Source organism: Passer domesticus, chromosome Z (genome assembly GCF_036417665.1).
Source record: "Passer domesticus isolate bPasDom1 chromosome Z, bPasDom1.hap1, whole genome shotgun sequence".
NCBI classification, from domain to species: domain Eukaryota; kingdom Metazoa; phylum Chordata; class Aves; order Passeriformes; family Passeridae; genus Passer; species Passer domesticus.
Genome location: NC_087512.1, coordinates 29,257,854 through 29,273,799, shown reverse-complemented (window position 1 = coordinate 29,273,799; position 15,946 = coordinate 29,257,854). Strand labels below are relative to the sequence as shown.

Here is a 15,946-nt window from a genome sequence, read left to right as displayed (position 1 = left end):
TTTTTCTCAGACATGAGAAAATTACTGTGTATGTCAGTTCTGTTCCACTGGAATACTACAGTCTTTTGAAAGGATGCTCCCCTAGAGTAGAGAAATACAGAGCGCTGAGTTGCTGAAGATATCAGCCCCAAGCTTTAGCTTACCAGTCCTGCAAGAAAATTAGTCAGCCATTGTGTTCTATATCTCTGGTGCTTACTAGCTATAAGATGGCATTTTTTATATTTTCCTGTGTATTCTTTTTTCTGTTACTAAATAATTCCACAGGTTTTTTCCTGTCGGGCAGATATCGGAAATGAGACAGGTAAGACAGCTTTTTAGGTTAAAATTCAAAAATACGGCCCTAAGTTTGTAAATAAATATATCAACTACATTTATAAAAACATATGGATGTATTATAACCTTTCAGAGCAATTACTGATATTTATTACCTTCCAACAATTTTACTAATCTATATAAACATTTTTATTACAGAAGAAACATTTCAAAAAACCCATCTTTGTTATTTGTCAACACAAATGGAGCTTATGTTAAGCAAGTAGCTGTGCCTTGTGTTGAAAACTTATTTTGTTTTAATGTTTGTATTTGCGTATTTGATGACAAAGAACTAGATTCTTTACTAATAGCAGTTAATAATTGCTTTATTAAATCAGTTTTCTTCTGTAACTACTTTTGATTTTAATGAATGTTGTACCATTCTAGCTGCCTCCTGGTGTGAGATATCAGGCCTTGTGTATAAATTTATTGATCTGCATATAATCTTAAGTAATAATCTGGCAAGCAAGCAATAACAAAAAGGCTGAGTAAACAGTAACTATCAAATGTATATAACCAGTTTATGCATATCAAAATCCTTTGGTTTTTATTACTGCTAGTGTTCTAGCAAGCTAGGAAAATTAACATCTAGAAGCCTGCTGTCTTCTGTACTCTTCAAGAAAAATAGTTTTTTTGCATTTTCTTATATAGTTTCATCATATTAGAAATGACATGTAAGTCTTTATATTTAAAAAGTTCTTTTCCTCTCTCATATGACTGCCACAAGGAAATGAAAGATGATGTCATTATATCCATTGCAGTATGAAATAATATGGACTCCAAGCAGAATCTCCTAGATTGCCTAGATTGATCATGTTTTATAAAGAATTAATTCATTTCAGGTACATAACAAGTGATGTGAGGTTAAAGTGTGTTGTAAAACATAGTGACTTTTTGGAAGTTGATTTTAATATTGCTGGTGAGAAAACAGTTTGTAAGAGGACATGTAATCAAATGGTTTGGTTCATTTTGTGACAGATTCTTTTACATCACATTCTAAGGAATAGTTGTTTGGGGTTTTTTGGTTTTGGTTTTTGGTGGGTTTTGTGTGTGTGTGTCTGTTGTTGGTTTGATTTTTTGGAACTTTTTATTATTTTTTTAAAGAAAGGGAAACTAAATGAGGAAGATGAAGACAAAGGTGCTGTCACTTTTTACTCTGATTGATACTGAATAGTGTGACTACAGATCTGTGTAGACCTATGAAGGATTCAAGATGACCAGACCATAATGTATTAATCTGACTGCAAAAAGTGAAAAGCTTAAAACAAAAGCACATTCATATTTATTGAGGCATTTCAAGGACCAGTTCTGTAAATTAAGTGGGAATAGTTTTCAGCAACTGCTAGTGAAGACATGTTGTTTTCTTTTGTATGATTTTAGCTTTAAGGAAGTTAAGCATTTACAGGAAATGAGCTAGCATGAGTAAATGGAATCACTATGTCTAGGGTTTCAAATTTCATGGTATCATGGTGAATAAGGAGGTGGTGACTGATCTGCAGCAATTTTGTCATAAGCTGGTGGAGCATCAGGTACCTATAGTAAGGAAAATGGATGAGAAAGATCAAAAAAATACCAATTGAATTACAAGGAAAATTACAAGAAAATGACATTAAATACACAGCAAGCTATTTACCAACATATTAGATACAGTTCTGTGACTTAAAGAAGCTGAACTCATTAATTGTGTCTGTTTTTTAAGGTTATTTTTTTGGTAGTATGTTTTCAGGTTTTGCATCAGATTCACTTTATTGCTATTGTTCATACAAAGAGAGAATTTTTGCTGTTAAAAAGGCAGGAATATTTTTCTTTTATATATGGGGTGTTTTTAAATTGATAATTCAGACAAATATTGAAACTTTTATTTAAGAGTCTTGATGCAGGCATATTATCATATTTGTAGAGGTAAAAATTTGAGCAGCTTCTTTAAAATTGTTTGAGGCTAGCCTCTTCTCAATTCTAAAAAAATTCAGCACATCCATTTATATCACTTAATTTATCTTTTTGAAAATTGAAAGTTTAAATGTGATCATCTTTCTGTAATGATTAGAAGATCTAACACATTGAAGTTTTATAATATTCTCTGATAATGCTTGTCAGAATATAGTATCCCAGACACAATCCATTTGTTGTTATTCTGAATGGCAGAAAATCAGTTAGGGAAACATTTGGGGTTTTTCAGTGTATTTCAGCATTCAGGTGTTGCATCATTCTAATAGATTGCAAAATGATAATACAATTTAAGAATAAATATAAATTGAAGACAATAACTTTAAAATTAGCATTCTAAATAGTAGATGTAATAAAAAAATTTCATAGTACAAATTATTCCAAATACTACTTTCTAAGTTGATATTGAAGCATTGAAGTCTCAAAGTATGAGGGAATACACCATGGAAGAAATCATCAAGTGCCTGTTTAACAATATTATCTCACTATGTCTTACTCCGTTTTAAGTGAGATCTTGAGTTGCAACTTACCACAGAATTAAAGTCTCTGTAGTCCTGCAGAGCCATTTTGCAGTCCAGTATTTCTCCCTCATCTACCACGTTTCGTATTGTGCTCACACTAGAGCTTTTGCTCTGTGATGGATTGTAAAGAAATATGGGGAAGGTGAAAGGAAGAAGAGACTGTGAAGTTGGAGCAAAATGTGACAGCACATATACAATATGTATTAGAAAGATATCTCACCTAACACTTTGCTGTCTCTGCTGAGACATATGCTCTCTCTCCTGTGTAATCCAATTACATTGCCAGAAAAATAAGTATCACGTTTTTCAGACTGATGCAGGAGCTGACGTCTCATGTACCCAAATGCCTCCTATTCTTTATGCCAGGTATTTCTTTCCTTAATCCCCAAGCTTTTTGTTTTCCCATTTTTAGCATTTCTTTTTTACACTTCTGTACCAGTTCTCCCCTAGCCAGAAATAGCCTAAGAAAAATATTATTTTCAAAACCAGAAAGTAGAAATCTGTTATGAAAAGGAATTAAAAAACAGATTATTCTTTTTGCCAGGATATATAAAGCAGGCATTTGGTTTGATATTTGAAGGGGGTTTTTTGAGTATTACCTTCATTTTTTGCAACATTTCACTATGAAAGTTCACCTTTTAGGTATTCTGACAGTTGATGTATGTATTGGATAGATAACTGGATAATTGGATAGAAAGAGAATAGGACACAGTTAACAGAAACATCTGACTTAGATGAGAGCTTTGCTGGGTTTTTTAGTCTCAAATAGTTACTTATATCTTCTTCAAAATATTAGATTAACTAAAATATATTGTAAAACACGTATTTGCATAAAGCTTTGTCCTGGTTTCAGCTGGAGTAGAGTTAATTTTTTTTAAACAGGGGTACAGTGCTTTGTTTTGGATTCATTATGAGACTAATGCTGATAACATGATTATTTGGTTTTTGTTCAGTTGCTCTTGCTCTAAGTCAAGGATTTTTCAGTGGCTCATGCTCTGCCACAGAGCAGGTGCACAAGAAACTGGGAGGGCTCATGGCTGGGACACCTGACCTGGACTAGCCAAAGGGACATTCCACACCGGAGAATATCATGCTCAGGATAAAAATAAGGCATTTGGCTGGAAGGGGCTGATTGCTGTTCAGGAATGAGATGGACATCAGCTGGGGGTGGTGAGAAATTCTTTTGGTCATCACTTGTTCCTTTGGGGTTTTACTCCTCTCTTTCTCACCTTTTCATTATGATGATTATTAGTAGTAGATAATTATATTTTGTTTCACTTACTGAGCTGTTCTTATTTAACCCATGAAGTTCACCTTTTCTTTCCAATTCTCCTCCACACCAGGGTGGCAGCAGGAAATAAGCAAGTGTCTACACAGTGATTAATTGCTCTCTGGGGTTAAACCATAACAAGCTTTCACTTTAAAGAATTAAAAAAGACCTCCCTTTCATAAGAGAGGGAGCAAAACTTCAAAAATAAAGCTTTGGGACTTCTAACAACAGTTGTTATGAGAAGGATTGTACCTTTTTAAAAAATAATTTCTAAGAGGACACAAATGAAAATATTTCTAAAGTAGTCTTTCGAAAACAAATCTCAAACCCATCCCACTTTTTTTTAAATCTTAAAACTACAAGTCAAATTTTATATGGATGAATCACACATCACCCATAGGTGAGCATATTTACCTACTTGTAACAGTTCTTTTTCTTCTCTGCTTCCTAGATTTACTCTAATCATATCTGTCCTTATTTAGGGGTAAATCTTATGAACAGTGAATATATTACTTTTATTTAAACGAAAGGACACTGAACGTCTCTTTGTTTTGTGTAAATATAAATAAAATGCTTCCTACAAATATTTTTTTTACTAATTTTACAAAATTTACAGATAAAGTTTTTTACTGATGTTTTGTGCAAAGTTGGGCAACTGGTTTCATGTCCCTTTGCTTCTGGTTCCTCTTACCCCTTTGTCTGACTTGCAAGTTCTTCAGGACAGGTTGTGTTTCATATTGTGTGGTTTTGTCTGTGATGTATCTCAGTGTAAATATTGCCTGAGATAATGATGTCCTGTTACAGATTTGATGTTCTCTGCATTATTGTCATGCAAATCAAGGTAATATGTTGTCAAAATAAGAGCATGAGAGAAAATGAGCTGCCACACTTACCCGCAGACTTTTGTAGCCACTACGTCTTTTGTAATACCAGCAGCCAAAGGCAAGTAAAATTGCCAGCACCAAAATGAAAAGTCCAATACCCAGAGCTCTGTTGGGAAAGCAAAACAAAATCATTTGCACCACAACTAGATGCATCCTCCCAGGAGCAAGTACAGTTAGATCAAAAATTTGTGTCAGTGTCTTTTTATCAGAGGAAGGCATTGAGCAGAATTTACCTCAGAAAATAGGCAAAGTATCAATAACTTCAGTTAGTTTCTATAGATTTAGCTGTTTGCTAATTTCTCTATCAAATTCTTAAACATTTTAAAAATTTATTTATTTGTAAATAATTATCTACCAGTGACTACTGATTCCAAACACATACCTGTCTGTAAGTCTCACAAATCACAGCATTGTGATATTGCAAGTGAATGTGCATTAAATTAAATGCCACATCTGCGATGATGCAGCTCATTTGCTACATTTCATTAGGCAGCTAGTATTTAAAATGTATCCTAATTGGATCATATTGCAACAACTTCTTATGAAGGAAGGGGTTTTTTGATACATAAAACACATTGCAACCTTAAAAAATGAGTAAGAAACTTTTAATTATTCATAAAGAGCTCTATAAGGATTTAGTTCTTGCATGACATACTGGGCACACTATTGGTGTCACTTTTGGGAAAATATGCTTTGCAAACTGTGCTGTAAGACATCCTTCCCACTACTCACTGGGGACTTGGCAGAAGCAGCACATTTCCACTTTACGTCAAAAAGCAAGCTGACAAAGTAATTTTAAATTTCCTAGTCACAAAAAGCCTTTAATGTTAATATCCTCCCTGTTCAGAAATACTTAATTCATTCCCCATTTTTTTTTTTTTCTTTCCCTGTTCAGGAACAGAAAAATAAATGAAATGGTTAAAGGGAAAAGAGTATGGGGGAAAAATTGCTGTGTGACTCAGGATAAATCCATTATAACATATTTCTGTATATCTTATGCCTAGTTGCCTTGCAGTAATTACCCCAGACTTTTCCATTGGGACTGAGTAGAGGTGTAGGTACTTACCAGAGAGTTTTTATATCTATTTGTGGTCATTTTCACTGACTCCAAGTTTCATAAAGGAGTATTTCCTTGTGAACTAAAAAGCCTGAAAGGAGATGCAAGCAGATTTGTGTGGCAGAACAGGCTGCCTTTTTGTCTGAACTTCCTTTGTGCTGTTTGGAACATGAAGTCCCTTGGAGACAAAGGGATTTTCTTTTTTCCAAGTCTGTGGATCTTGTAAGTTGGTTCTGCCCCTTGAAGACTTTGTGTGGCCTGCAGGCCTGTTTAACCCAAGAACAGAGCTCACAGAAGTCACTTTATGATGCAGCCAAAGTTGTGAGATGGCTCCACTGGTTTCCCTACTCTCGCCGGCACAGTTGAAACTTGGAGGGACTACTTCCCTAACTACTCAGAGGGTAGTATGGAAAGTGTGTATACAATTTCTTGCCATTCCAGTTAAAACTGAAGTTGTGCTGCTAGGAATCTGGGTTCATATCTAGAATACTTCTGGTACTGGAAGGAGAGGGTCACTGTTGTGTATCTAGAAAAACTATTTACAGATGCAGCCACTAGAATTCACAGCAGTTAGAGGTGAGCATGACTAATTTCAAGTGCTGACACATGACTAGCCAGCCTTTTTTTTTTTCTTCTTCTTTTTTTTTTTAAGAACTGAGCTGCTTTGGATGGACTAATAGAGAGCTTTCTCCTTTGTTTATTCTTTTTGCCAGGGCTGATGGAGGAGCAGCCGTCTTGCAGTATGAATGATTGCAACAAGTCATTAAGTTTGGGGCCCAGTAAGCCAGAACTAGCAGCACAGTTCACATACAGATATCCCAAGCACACTGGAGTTACTTGCCTTATGTAATAAAACATTACCAGTTGGATAGCATCTCTAATAATCCCAGACCAAACATATTTTATTGTAATTCAAAGGTAAAAAAATATATGCCAGAAACAATTTGGGAGTCATGTTTGTATGGCACTGATGTCTTTTGCTCTTTTTTTTCACCATTTCTCTGGCGGGGTTCTGCCATTTTTTAGGGTGAGACAATGCCCCTTTGAGGTTCCTAAGAGAGGTCTGTGAATCTAGAGATTTAGTACACAGATCACCTTGCAGCAGCCTTAAAAGTAAATTCTAAATAAGCCTCAATAAAGCTGGTAAAGGCCGATGACTTGTGATCCTATGATTTAACTCTAGATTCTTGAATTCTGCAATTCTGATTTTTCTTATCATTGAGGGCTGTCTAAGGTTGCACTATGACAAACACTAGAGAGAACTATAAGATAGTTAAAAGGGATTCCATCTATATAAAACAGTGAATTTTTTAATACAATTTTCTGGTTTTCTTTCAATACAAATTCTTTCACCAGCTTACATGCTAACATAGGTTTTGATTTATGCTTACTCTTCTGCTGCAAAATAGACATGTCCTTTCCCTCTGAAGTAGTTGCTGTCCAGGTGGTTATATCTCCTGGGCATTTTGTGAGGTTGGTCCTGCTCAAACCTACACGGTAGAAACACAGTGTGTCAGTGTGATAAATTGTTTGTTACCATTGAAGCTTAATGTTTTCAGCTTCTGTGTTTCAATAGGAGCATTTTAGAGAGGCAGAATGATCTGATATCTTCAGAATCAAGTAGATTCACATACACATGCCACTGTCCCAATTTAGGATAAAGCTCAAAACCATAACTGTAGTCTACATATTAGTATCAACATTGACATCAAGGTGTTTGCAACTGAGTATAACAGAGTTTGCAGAATTTTATGTGGTCTGTTTAGGTGCCAAATGATGGCAGATTTCTGAAGTAAAATCTAGAATATAAAAAAAGGCAATTTACCTGGACAAGAAAAACTATTTAAAAGAAAAACTAATATTGTTCTTTAAAATAGTTGTTTTTCTATTCTATAATTCCCTTCTATTTTGTAATTTCCCAGAATTCTGTAGATCTGTAACACTCAGGGGATAGGTTTTCAGTCACTGGAGACTCTCAGAGATCTGTTGAATTTCAGGTGGGAATACTGATTTATGTCTGCTGACAATCTAAACTCAGATTTGTAGGGAATTTATATTACTATCTTTATTCCCAGTCTTAAGGTGGTAATTACAGCTGTCTGAATAGTTAAAAATCTACTCAATCAAATATAGTGAAGAAGAAATCCATACATAATCATGTTTCTGTAATGTGAATAGCACAATAACAGATCCTACTTGATTGTATCCCACTAATCTTTCCTACCCTATGCAGGTAAATTAGAAAACGCAATGACTTTACTGAAGATAATTCTAGCCAAGGAAAGAAAACATTTTGAGTTTACTTCGAGACAGTCAAGCCTCTTCTAAAGCATAATTTTTAAGCAAAGCTGAAAATTTTGTGTAAAACAAAAAATAGAAATCTTACCTCCTTCAGACCTGTATTCTGTCTGTTAACTGAAGGCATATGCAGCTTTCTTTGACTTGGTCTGGTTTTTTCTCCTTTGATCTGTCCTCTTATGACTATCACGAGTTTAAATTCCTTTCAGTACAGCTTCTGAATGCATTAATTAGCATGAAAGGGGCAAGGGGGCAACTTCTCATTTTCTTCTGCATCCTTCCCTCTTAAAAAGCAGCAGAAAAATCTGTTATTTCTTGATTAATTACATGTGCTCTGAGAGACAGGCCAACACCTTTTTACCTGCCCAATAACTACAAGTGGGCAGACTGTTTCTAGATTCAAACATGTTTGATCTAAGGCTGCTTATTTTGTTACAGAGGACTGCTATTTTTGCATGTATTTACTATAGCTTTGTTTAGGCACTCTTTTCGCACCATTTCAAGACTGTGCAAAATAGTATATGCAGACCAAAACTCATTACACTGTGATAGAAGTGTCTTAGATTAAGGTAAGTACAGTTTAATTCTATATTGAGAAGCAAATACTGCAACAAAAAGAGGGTACATCCCATGGGCTGCAGAACTAATGAAGTCTGGCCTTTGCCTGTGTTGACACTCTAATAATTCCATTTACAAGGTCAGGCAAGAAATGGCAGTCTGTGATTGATTCAGAGGTCTGGGTACTGTGATATACCAGCAGTTAGTTACTGCTAAAAGAGCAAGGAGATAAAAGACCCATGTTCTTCTTGTCATTTGTCCTAATGAATCATTAATCTGAGCCTCTCTGTCCCTCTATAATTTTTTTTTAAGTTTGAAGGATTAAGAACTTCTAAGTTTTCACTTGTCTTTGAAGCTGTGCACGGGGCTCTAAATATGGTGAAAACGGCTGACAGACTCAAAAGAAAATAGGAAAGAACAGGTAGTGGGAGTGACCAACATCCATTTCATTAGGAAGTCAGATGAAAAGTATTAACATTGATATTTTTTAGCTAGTGTGGGGCTGCTTCTGTATTTTTCCTAATTATGGTAAAAATCTGACCTGTCTATATATTTTTCCATGGGAGTGCCTAGTGACTGGACCAGAGGCAGTGACCACAGACTGAAACACAGGCTGTGCTCTCTGAACATCAGGAAACCCTTTTTCTGTGAGGGTGACTTGGCACTGGCACAGGCTGCCAGAGAGTTTGTCGAGTCTCCTCCACTGGAGATCTGCAAAAGCCATTTGGACACAGTCAAGGACAACCAGCTCCAAATGGCTCTGCTGCAGCAGGGGGTTAGACCACAGGGCCTCAGAAGTGCCTTCCAAACTCAGTGAGTCTGTGATTGGTGCCAGAAGGGTCTAGTTGGTTTTGCTAGACCTGTTAAAAGTTTGAAGCAACACAGTTTTTGCAGAGGGGAAAATAAAGGGTGCAGGAAGAAGGAACTTGAGCAAGTTAACCCAGATGAACTCAATAGGGATTTCAAAGGTGAAAGAGATGCAGGTAAGTTTTTGTAAATATCCATGTGTGTAAAACTGTAAGTGGATGCTATCACAGTTTGTCAAGTTCCCAAGAAACATTCCAGCCCTTCTGCATTCTGAAATGTTCTAAAGTTCCTTATCAAATCATGTGTTTTCCTGAAGAAAAGCTTCACTTCTGGAAGAGGATGATAACTGAAACTTGCTTGATCAAGCTGCTTGACCTTGTGAGAATCAAAACACTAATAAAGAAAATGCACATGATTTCTTCATGTAGCAAAACCACTCTCTGACCCTTACTTGCCTCAAGTGATATGTGGGGTAAAATGTCAACTGCTTGAATATTATGTGTTCTGAATGAATCTCTTGTTGAGAGTATAACAGGAAAGGAAAAAACCAAAACAGCTTTGTCATGGATCTGTGGTGCCATCTGGAATGTAAATGCAGAATGCTGCTATTGAGGATTTGGATGGATGAGGAGATGAAACACCACATCCTGCTTTTGATCTCAATCTTTTTACGAAATGTTATTTCTCTGATGTAGTGCTGCTAACTCCATCAATGCAAAGTCACTGGGATTGACACATGGATTCCAAAGGTGTTACATTTTCAAAGATAACTATTCAGGAGAAGAGCATGGAAGAGGAGCACTTTGGAGAACCCCCAAAGTAACCCAGCTTTCTTCTGATAGCCAAACTTGTGGCAAATCCAGGGCACTGATGAATCTTGGTGAAAGGTAGGAAATGAATACTTCTGGTGTAACTGAAAATAACAGGCCTGACCTTTGAAAAAGAATAGCTGTTGGTTGGTTTTGTGCTGTTGACATTATGATCCCATTTTCTAGAACATGATTCTGGGATCTTTATTAATTTATTTCCTTTAATTGATAATTCTTTGGCATTTGAGGCTTCCTACAGCACGCAGAACAAAGAAAAACAAGTATGACACCTGATTTAGTTTTGAGTTTTATGGGAAATTCAGTGAAACTCACAGATATTTCACTGCTAAATCTACATTACCAGTAACATAGTACAGTAAGAGAAAATAAGGAATTATATCCCTTTCAGTTAATCCTGGGGATCCTTGTCTCTCCATGGTTTGGGGACGTATTTGAAGGAGGTATTATCTGGCTTCCATGCTGAAGAATTCCACCATAGGCTGGATTTGAAGCTTTTTGAAAAGAAGCTATGCCTCAACTTCTTCTACCCTTGACTGCAGCCCCCTCCAGGGAGCAAGCACCATAAATATGTTCATCCTGAAAACCTGGTTCATGACAGAAACTTCCTCAAGTAATTTCCAAATGAAGCTGTGGTCCTTACTGTCAGACCCTTCTCCTTCTGCTCCACCTCTGAATCTTACAGTAAAGAAGGAGTGGTAGTCTTAATCCTGTAGAAACTGTGTCAAGGAGATGCTATGATTGAAGTGGTACCTTTGTTACTCTACCATGTTTTCCTAAAGAAAAATGTTTGAACAGCTTTCTGGCAGTTTTCCTTTGCTCCTACTTTCTCTGTGGTAAACTGGAGGTTCTGAGTCCAGGGGATTGTTCAGATTTGTGGGGCTTTCTCCATGAGATGCAGAATGGTCAGCCATGGGTGAAAAACTTTTGGTTGCAGTTGAGTGCTGTCAAGGTGAGGTTGAATTTCTTCCCTTGCATGTAATTTCAGGAGGCCATACCTGGATTCAAGATAATGATAGTGCTTTCTAAAGCTTCACGATCCTGTTTCACTGAAACTAACTTTGATAACAGTTTTAGGGCGAGAAACTCCTTACAGGTGGGCTGCTGATTTAGGCCTCTGAGGCCATGGCTTGAAGAAAATTAGTATGGTCAACACTGACTACATTCTTAGAACTTGGATCAAAAGAGTCCTTTACAGTAGGTTGCTCAGGGAGGTGGCAGTCACCATCCCTGAAGATGTTTCAGAGGTGTGTGCGCTGGGTAATGTGGTTTGGATTTAGAGGAGACAGTGGCAGTGCTGGGTGGATGGTTGGACTTGATGATCTTAAAGGTCTCTTCCAACTTTGATTATTCTGTGATTCTAAGTAATCCCTGTAGTAATCCAGTGAAATTTAACTTGGAATATTTTACTTCAGCTGCAGCTGAAGTAAAAGCAGTTCCAAAATGAATACAAACACTCAGTACTTCAGCTCTGGACATGAGGGGAGCAGACTTCTGGCTGCTAAGGGAATTAGTGAGTAAGATACCCTGGCAAGATACCTGCTTTTGCTGGGTGCTGGGGTCTGTCAGTGCTGGTCATGTTTTAAATATCATCTTCCAAGGGCACAGGCAATTCCCAAATGCCAGAATTCAAGCAGGGGAGGCAGAAGATGGCTTGGCTGAGCAGGAATTTTCTTTGGGAGGTAGAGGCAAAAAAGGAAGATGTAGGCTCAGCAGAAGCAAGGTCAGGTGACGTGGGAGGATTACAGAGATGCTGCTCATCACTGCAGGGAGAAAATTTGTGCTGAAACTCAACCGGAGATGAAGCTGGCCCCAACTGAGGGGAACAGCAAAAAGCTTTTTCAAATGTATTAATGGCAAAAGGCAGTGCAGAAATAATATCAGCCTGTTACAGGTTGAGGTTGGTCACCTCAAAAACAGGGACATCAACAAGGCAGAGATGTTTAACACTTTCTTTGCCTCTACTTTCAACACCAATAAGGGACAAAGGGCATCCCACTGCCTGGAACTGGAGGACCATGGCTATGAGAATCATCAGCTCCCATGATCCTGAAATTGTACAAAATGTCCAGCATTCAGCTGAATAAATGCATTATGTGATGGGTGATCAACTGGCTGATGGGCTGCACAAAGGGTTCCAGTGAATGGGGTGGCATCAGGCTGGTGACCTGTCACTAGTGGGGTTCCACAGGGCTCCACCTTAGGGCTTAGGTACTCTTCAGCATCTTAATGATTTGGATGCAGGACTCAAACACTAAGTTTGCTGAAGACATTAAACTGGGAGGAGCTGTTGAATTCTTTGGAGGCAGAAAGGCCCTGCAGGGCTACCTCAGCAAATTGCAGGTCACCAAACAAATGAAGTTTAACAAGGGAAGATACCAGATTCTGGCCCTGAGATGAGACAACTCTGGGTGTGTGTATAGACTAGGGAATGAGGCTGAAGAGCAGCACTGCAGGAAGGGACGTCAGGGTCCTGGTCTGTGGAAAGCTGAACATGGTCAGCAGTGCCCTGGAAGCCAGGAGGGCCATCCATGTCCTGGGGGGCATCAGGCCCAGCATGGCCAGCTGGGCAAGGGAGGGATTGTCCTGCTCTGCTCTGCACTGGGGCAGCCTCACCTCGAGTGCTGGGGGCAGTTCTGGGTGCCACAATAAAAGAGGGTAATGAAGATGCCTCCTGCCCAAAGGAGGGTGATGAGGAGGATGAGGGGTCTGGAGGAGAAGCCATGTGAGCAGTGGCTGAGGTCACTTGGTCTGTTCAGTCTGCCTGAGAGGAAATCTCATTGTGGTCTTCAGCATCCTCATGAGGGGAAGAGCAGGGGCAGGCACTGATCTCTTCTCTGTGGTAACCAGTGAGAAGACCTGAGGGAATGGCCTGAAATTGTGTCAGGGGAGGTTTAGGCTGGATATCATGAAAATGTTCTTCACCTGGAGGGTAGCTGGTCATTAGAAGAGGCTCCCCAAGGAAGTGGTCAAGAGCACCAAGCCTGACAGCATTCAAAAAACATTTGCACAACACTCTCAGGCACATGATGTGAATCTTGGGATGGTCAGGAACTTTTGTGATCCTGATTGACCCTTTCCAATTCAGTTTATCCCATGATTCTCTGATTTGACTTCTTTTGTGCCATTGGATACATAGCAACAAGATGACAGTATGTCCAAGGGACTAATACTATTTAGTGCATTTAGCAAAGAAAAGTATTTCTCACAAGATCCTGTTCAGCCTGGTGGGAACCAGGGGAAATCTCCAGCCTGAGCCCTGACAGAGCCAGTTCTGAGCTCAGACTGGGCTGCTCAGGACTTCAGCCCTTTGGGCCAAGAAAGCCTCAAGGATGTGGTCAGCCCAGCCACACCGTACCATGTCCAGGCTGCCAGGCTGTCCTCATAGCTTCAGCCTGAGCTCTCTCTGTTTCAGCTTTGCTGCTGCCTCACCCCAATACCATGCACTGCTGTGAACAGCCCAGCTACATCTCCTCTATTCCTCCTGTTGGTGCCGGGGATGCTCTTTGGTGCCCCCAAAGCTGTTGCTCCCCCTGCCTCCAGCCCTGGTTCCACAGCCTCTCAGTGATCCTCTGCTGAACTCAGTCATCTTTGTCAACTTCTTTCCTGTGCTTTGCTGCTCCAACATGTATGCACAACCATGGAGCAGAGGGGAACAATCACCTCCCTTGACCTACTCCTTGTGCCCTGTTCTTCCAGCATAGTGTGCCACTAATGCCTTGTTTGCTGCCCATGTCAAAATAAATTTGTCACAGGGCTTGTAATAAAATACAGAACTTTAACAGGATGCCAGAGGTGGAAACTGCATCTATTAAACTTTTCCCCATTCTTCCCACCCATGCCACTTCCATTCTATAAAATTAAGAGTTATTTTAAGTAGTGGAACGCAGGAGAAGACTGAAGAATAATACCTAGAAAAATCTAAATTTTTCAATTTATAAGTTTGAAAAGGATTTTGTCAGGTGTATCAGAGCCTTACTACAGGACTTTGCATACTCAGGTGTGCTCCTTCCAATACGTGTTCTTCAACCAAGCCCCACAGGTAGCTGATTTATTAAGGGTTCATCTGATTCCCTGTAAGTTAAATTAAATTTTTGAAATGCTTGTTCTTATAAGACAAGAAGTAATTATTTCAGATGAATAATTTAAGTAAACTCAGTTTCACAGATGAAGTGTTTCAATGGTGAAAATTTCTGAAGTTTTTAAGTAGGGCAGATATGATATTCATAATAGTTTGAAGGCTTTAAAGTGCTACATATTTTTCCTTTCAGTGTTTCTTTCTGAATGTTATTCAGCCTTTTCTCCCTTAAATTCTGTCTTCCCCCGATAGAGTAAAGTTATAAAGAAAACAGTTGTTTGGATAAAGACTCTTTTTTATTCTTATAAATAGAGTATTTACTCAAAGTATTTGCCCCAGGAAAATTGCAATGTGGGACTGAAGGGGACCTCAGGAAGTCATCTAGCCTATCCTATTACTCTGAAACACATAGATTTAGATCCTTTACTGTGTGTTACCTATTCTCTGATATTTCTGTGTTCTCATGTTCTGCATTCATAGCCTGCATTGTATCTTAACAGGCTACAATGAAGCTTTTTCCCTGTTACATAACTGTCTTTCTGTGAATGATATGAATTACCAGTTGTCTTACAAGAAAAGGAATTAATCATGTTTTCTTCATCTCAGACTATTAGGGATTTGAAGGCTGTTCCCATGCCCTGTAAAAACTTTTGTCTTCTAAACCACGCAAACTTTATTTCTTATACTTTTTTCTTAATTTCTTAATTCTCTCCTTTATGTTCCACTTAATTCTTTGCAACTCATGTACTTCTTCCAGTCAAAGCCTTGCAAGCATTGTTATCTCCTCTGTATTACCATTGTTATCTCTTCTATATTACCATAACACAGAAAGACATTTGCTATTTTTAATACAGGGTTGCATTTGGGATTCTTACTCAGTTTGAAGTCCACTGTACCCTTAGGTCTTCCTCTACTACTCATCAACCCTTCTCCATTTTGTGTGGGTGTATTTTGCTTTTTACTTCTGATATCTAGGACTGCATTTTTCTCTAAAGTATTCTATTACTCATGTAACTTTTACCTTTAATCAGGTTTGTTTATTTATTTATCTTATTCCAGCACTGCTCTGTAGAGTACCTGCAAACCCTTCAGCTCACAACTGTATTAATTTACTTGTGCTTTCAGATCCAACTTGTTTACTGAAAATACTGGGCATGACTTCCCCAAGTTAGCATTTGTGAGCTGATGCCTCTTTTTTAATGATAGTTGCAGTCTGCAGTTGGGGATAGAGTTTCTATCTGCTGCACACATGCTTCATGGTAATTTAATTTAAACCATGGTTTGCCTATTTCATTTAGCAGAGCCCTCTGGGACTCTACTGAAGACTTGCATGGTCAAAATGCAACTTCAATACCAAAATAATATAGTAATGGTTACTGCTCTAATT

At 38.2% G+C, this 15,946-nt stretch overlaps 2 protein-coding genes across 5 annotated transcripts in view; both read right to left on the bottom strand.

The window, feature by feature from the left end:
• Positions 1–346: 346 nt before the first annotated feature.
• On the bottom strand, positions 347–8,514 carry MLANA (melan-A). The gene is made up of 5 exons (XM_064402980.1): positions 8,378–8,514; positions 7,383–7,481; positions 4,944–5,040; positions 2,790–2,891; positions 347–1,845 (listed from the first exon to the last, which is right to left on the bottom strand). The coding sequence occupies exons 2-5, from the start codon at positions 7,454–7,456 to the stop codon at positions 1,777–1,779; spliced, it is 342 nt and encodes a 113-aa protein (XP_064259050.1). The 5' UTR covers positions 7,457–7,481; positions 8,378–8,514; the 3' UTR covers positions 347–1,776.
• Positions 8,436–15,946, bottom strand: part of LOC135289407 (monocarboxylate transporter 13-like) — a 22,028-nt gene continuing 14,517 nt past the window's right edge. For 3 of the 4 annotated variants that reach the window (XM_064402971.1, XM_064402974.1, XM_064402973.1), the window contains exon 5: positions 8,436–8,573. In XM_064402971.1, coding sequence (XP_064259041.1) covers positions 8,516–8,573 — 58 coding nt within the window. In that variant the 3' untranslated portion in view covers positions 8,436–8,515. Of the gene's footprint in view, positions 8,574–14,460; positions 14,556–15,946 lie in introns of all 4 variants that reach the window. The other variant, XM_064402972.1, reaches the window with a different exon arrangement.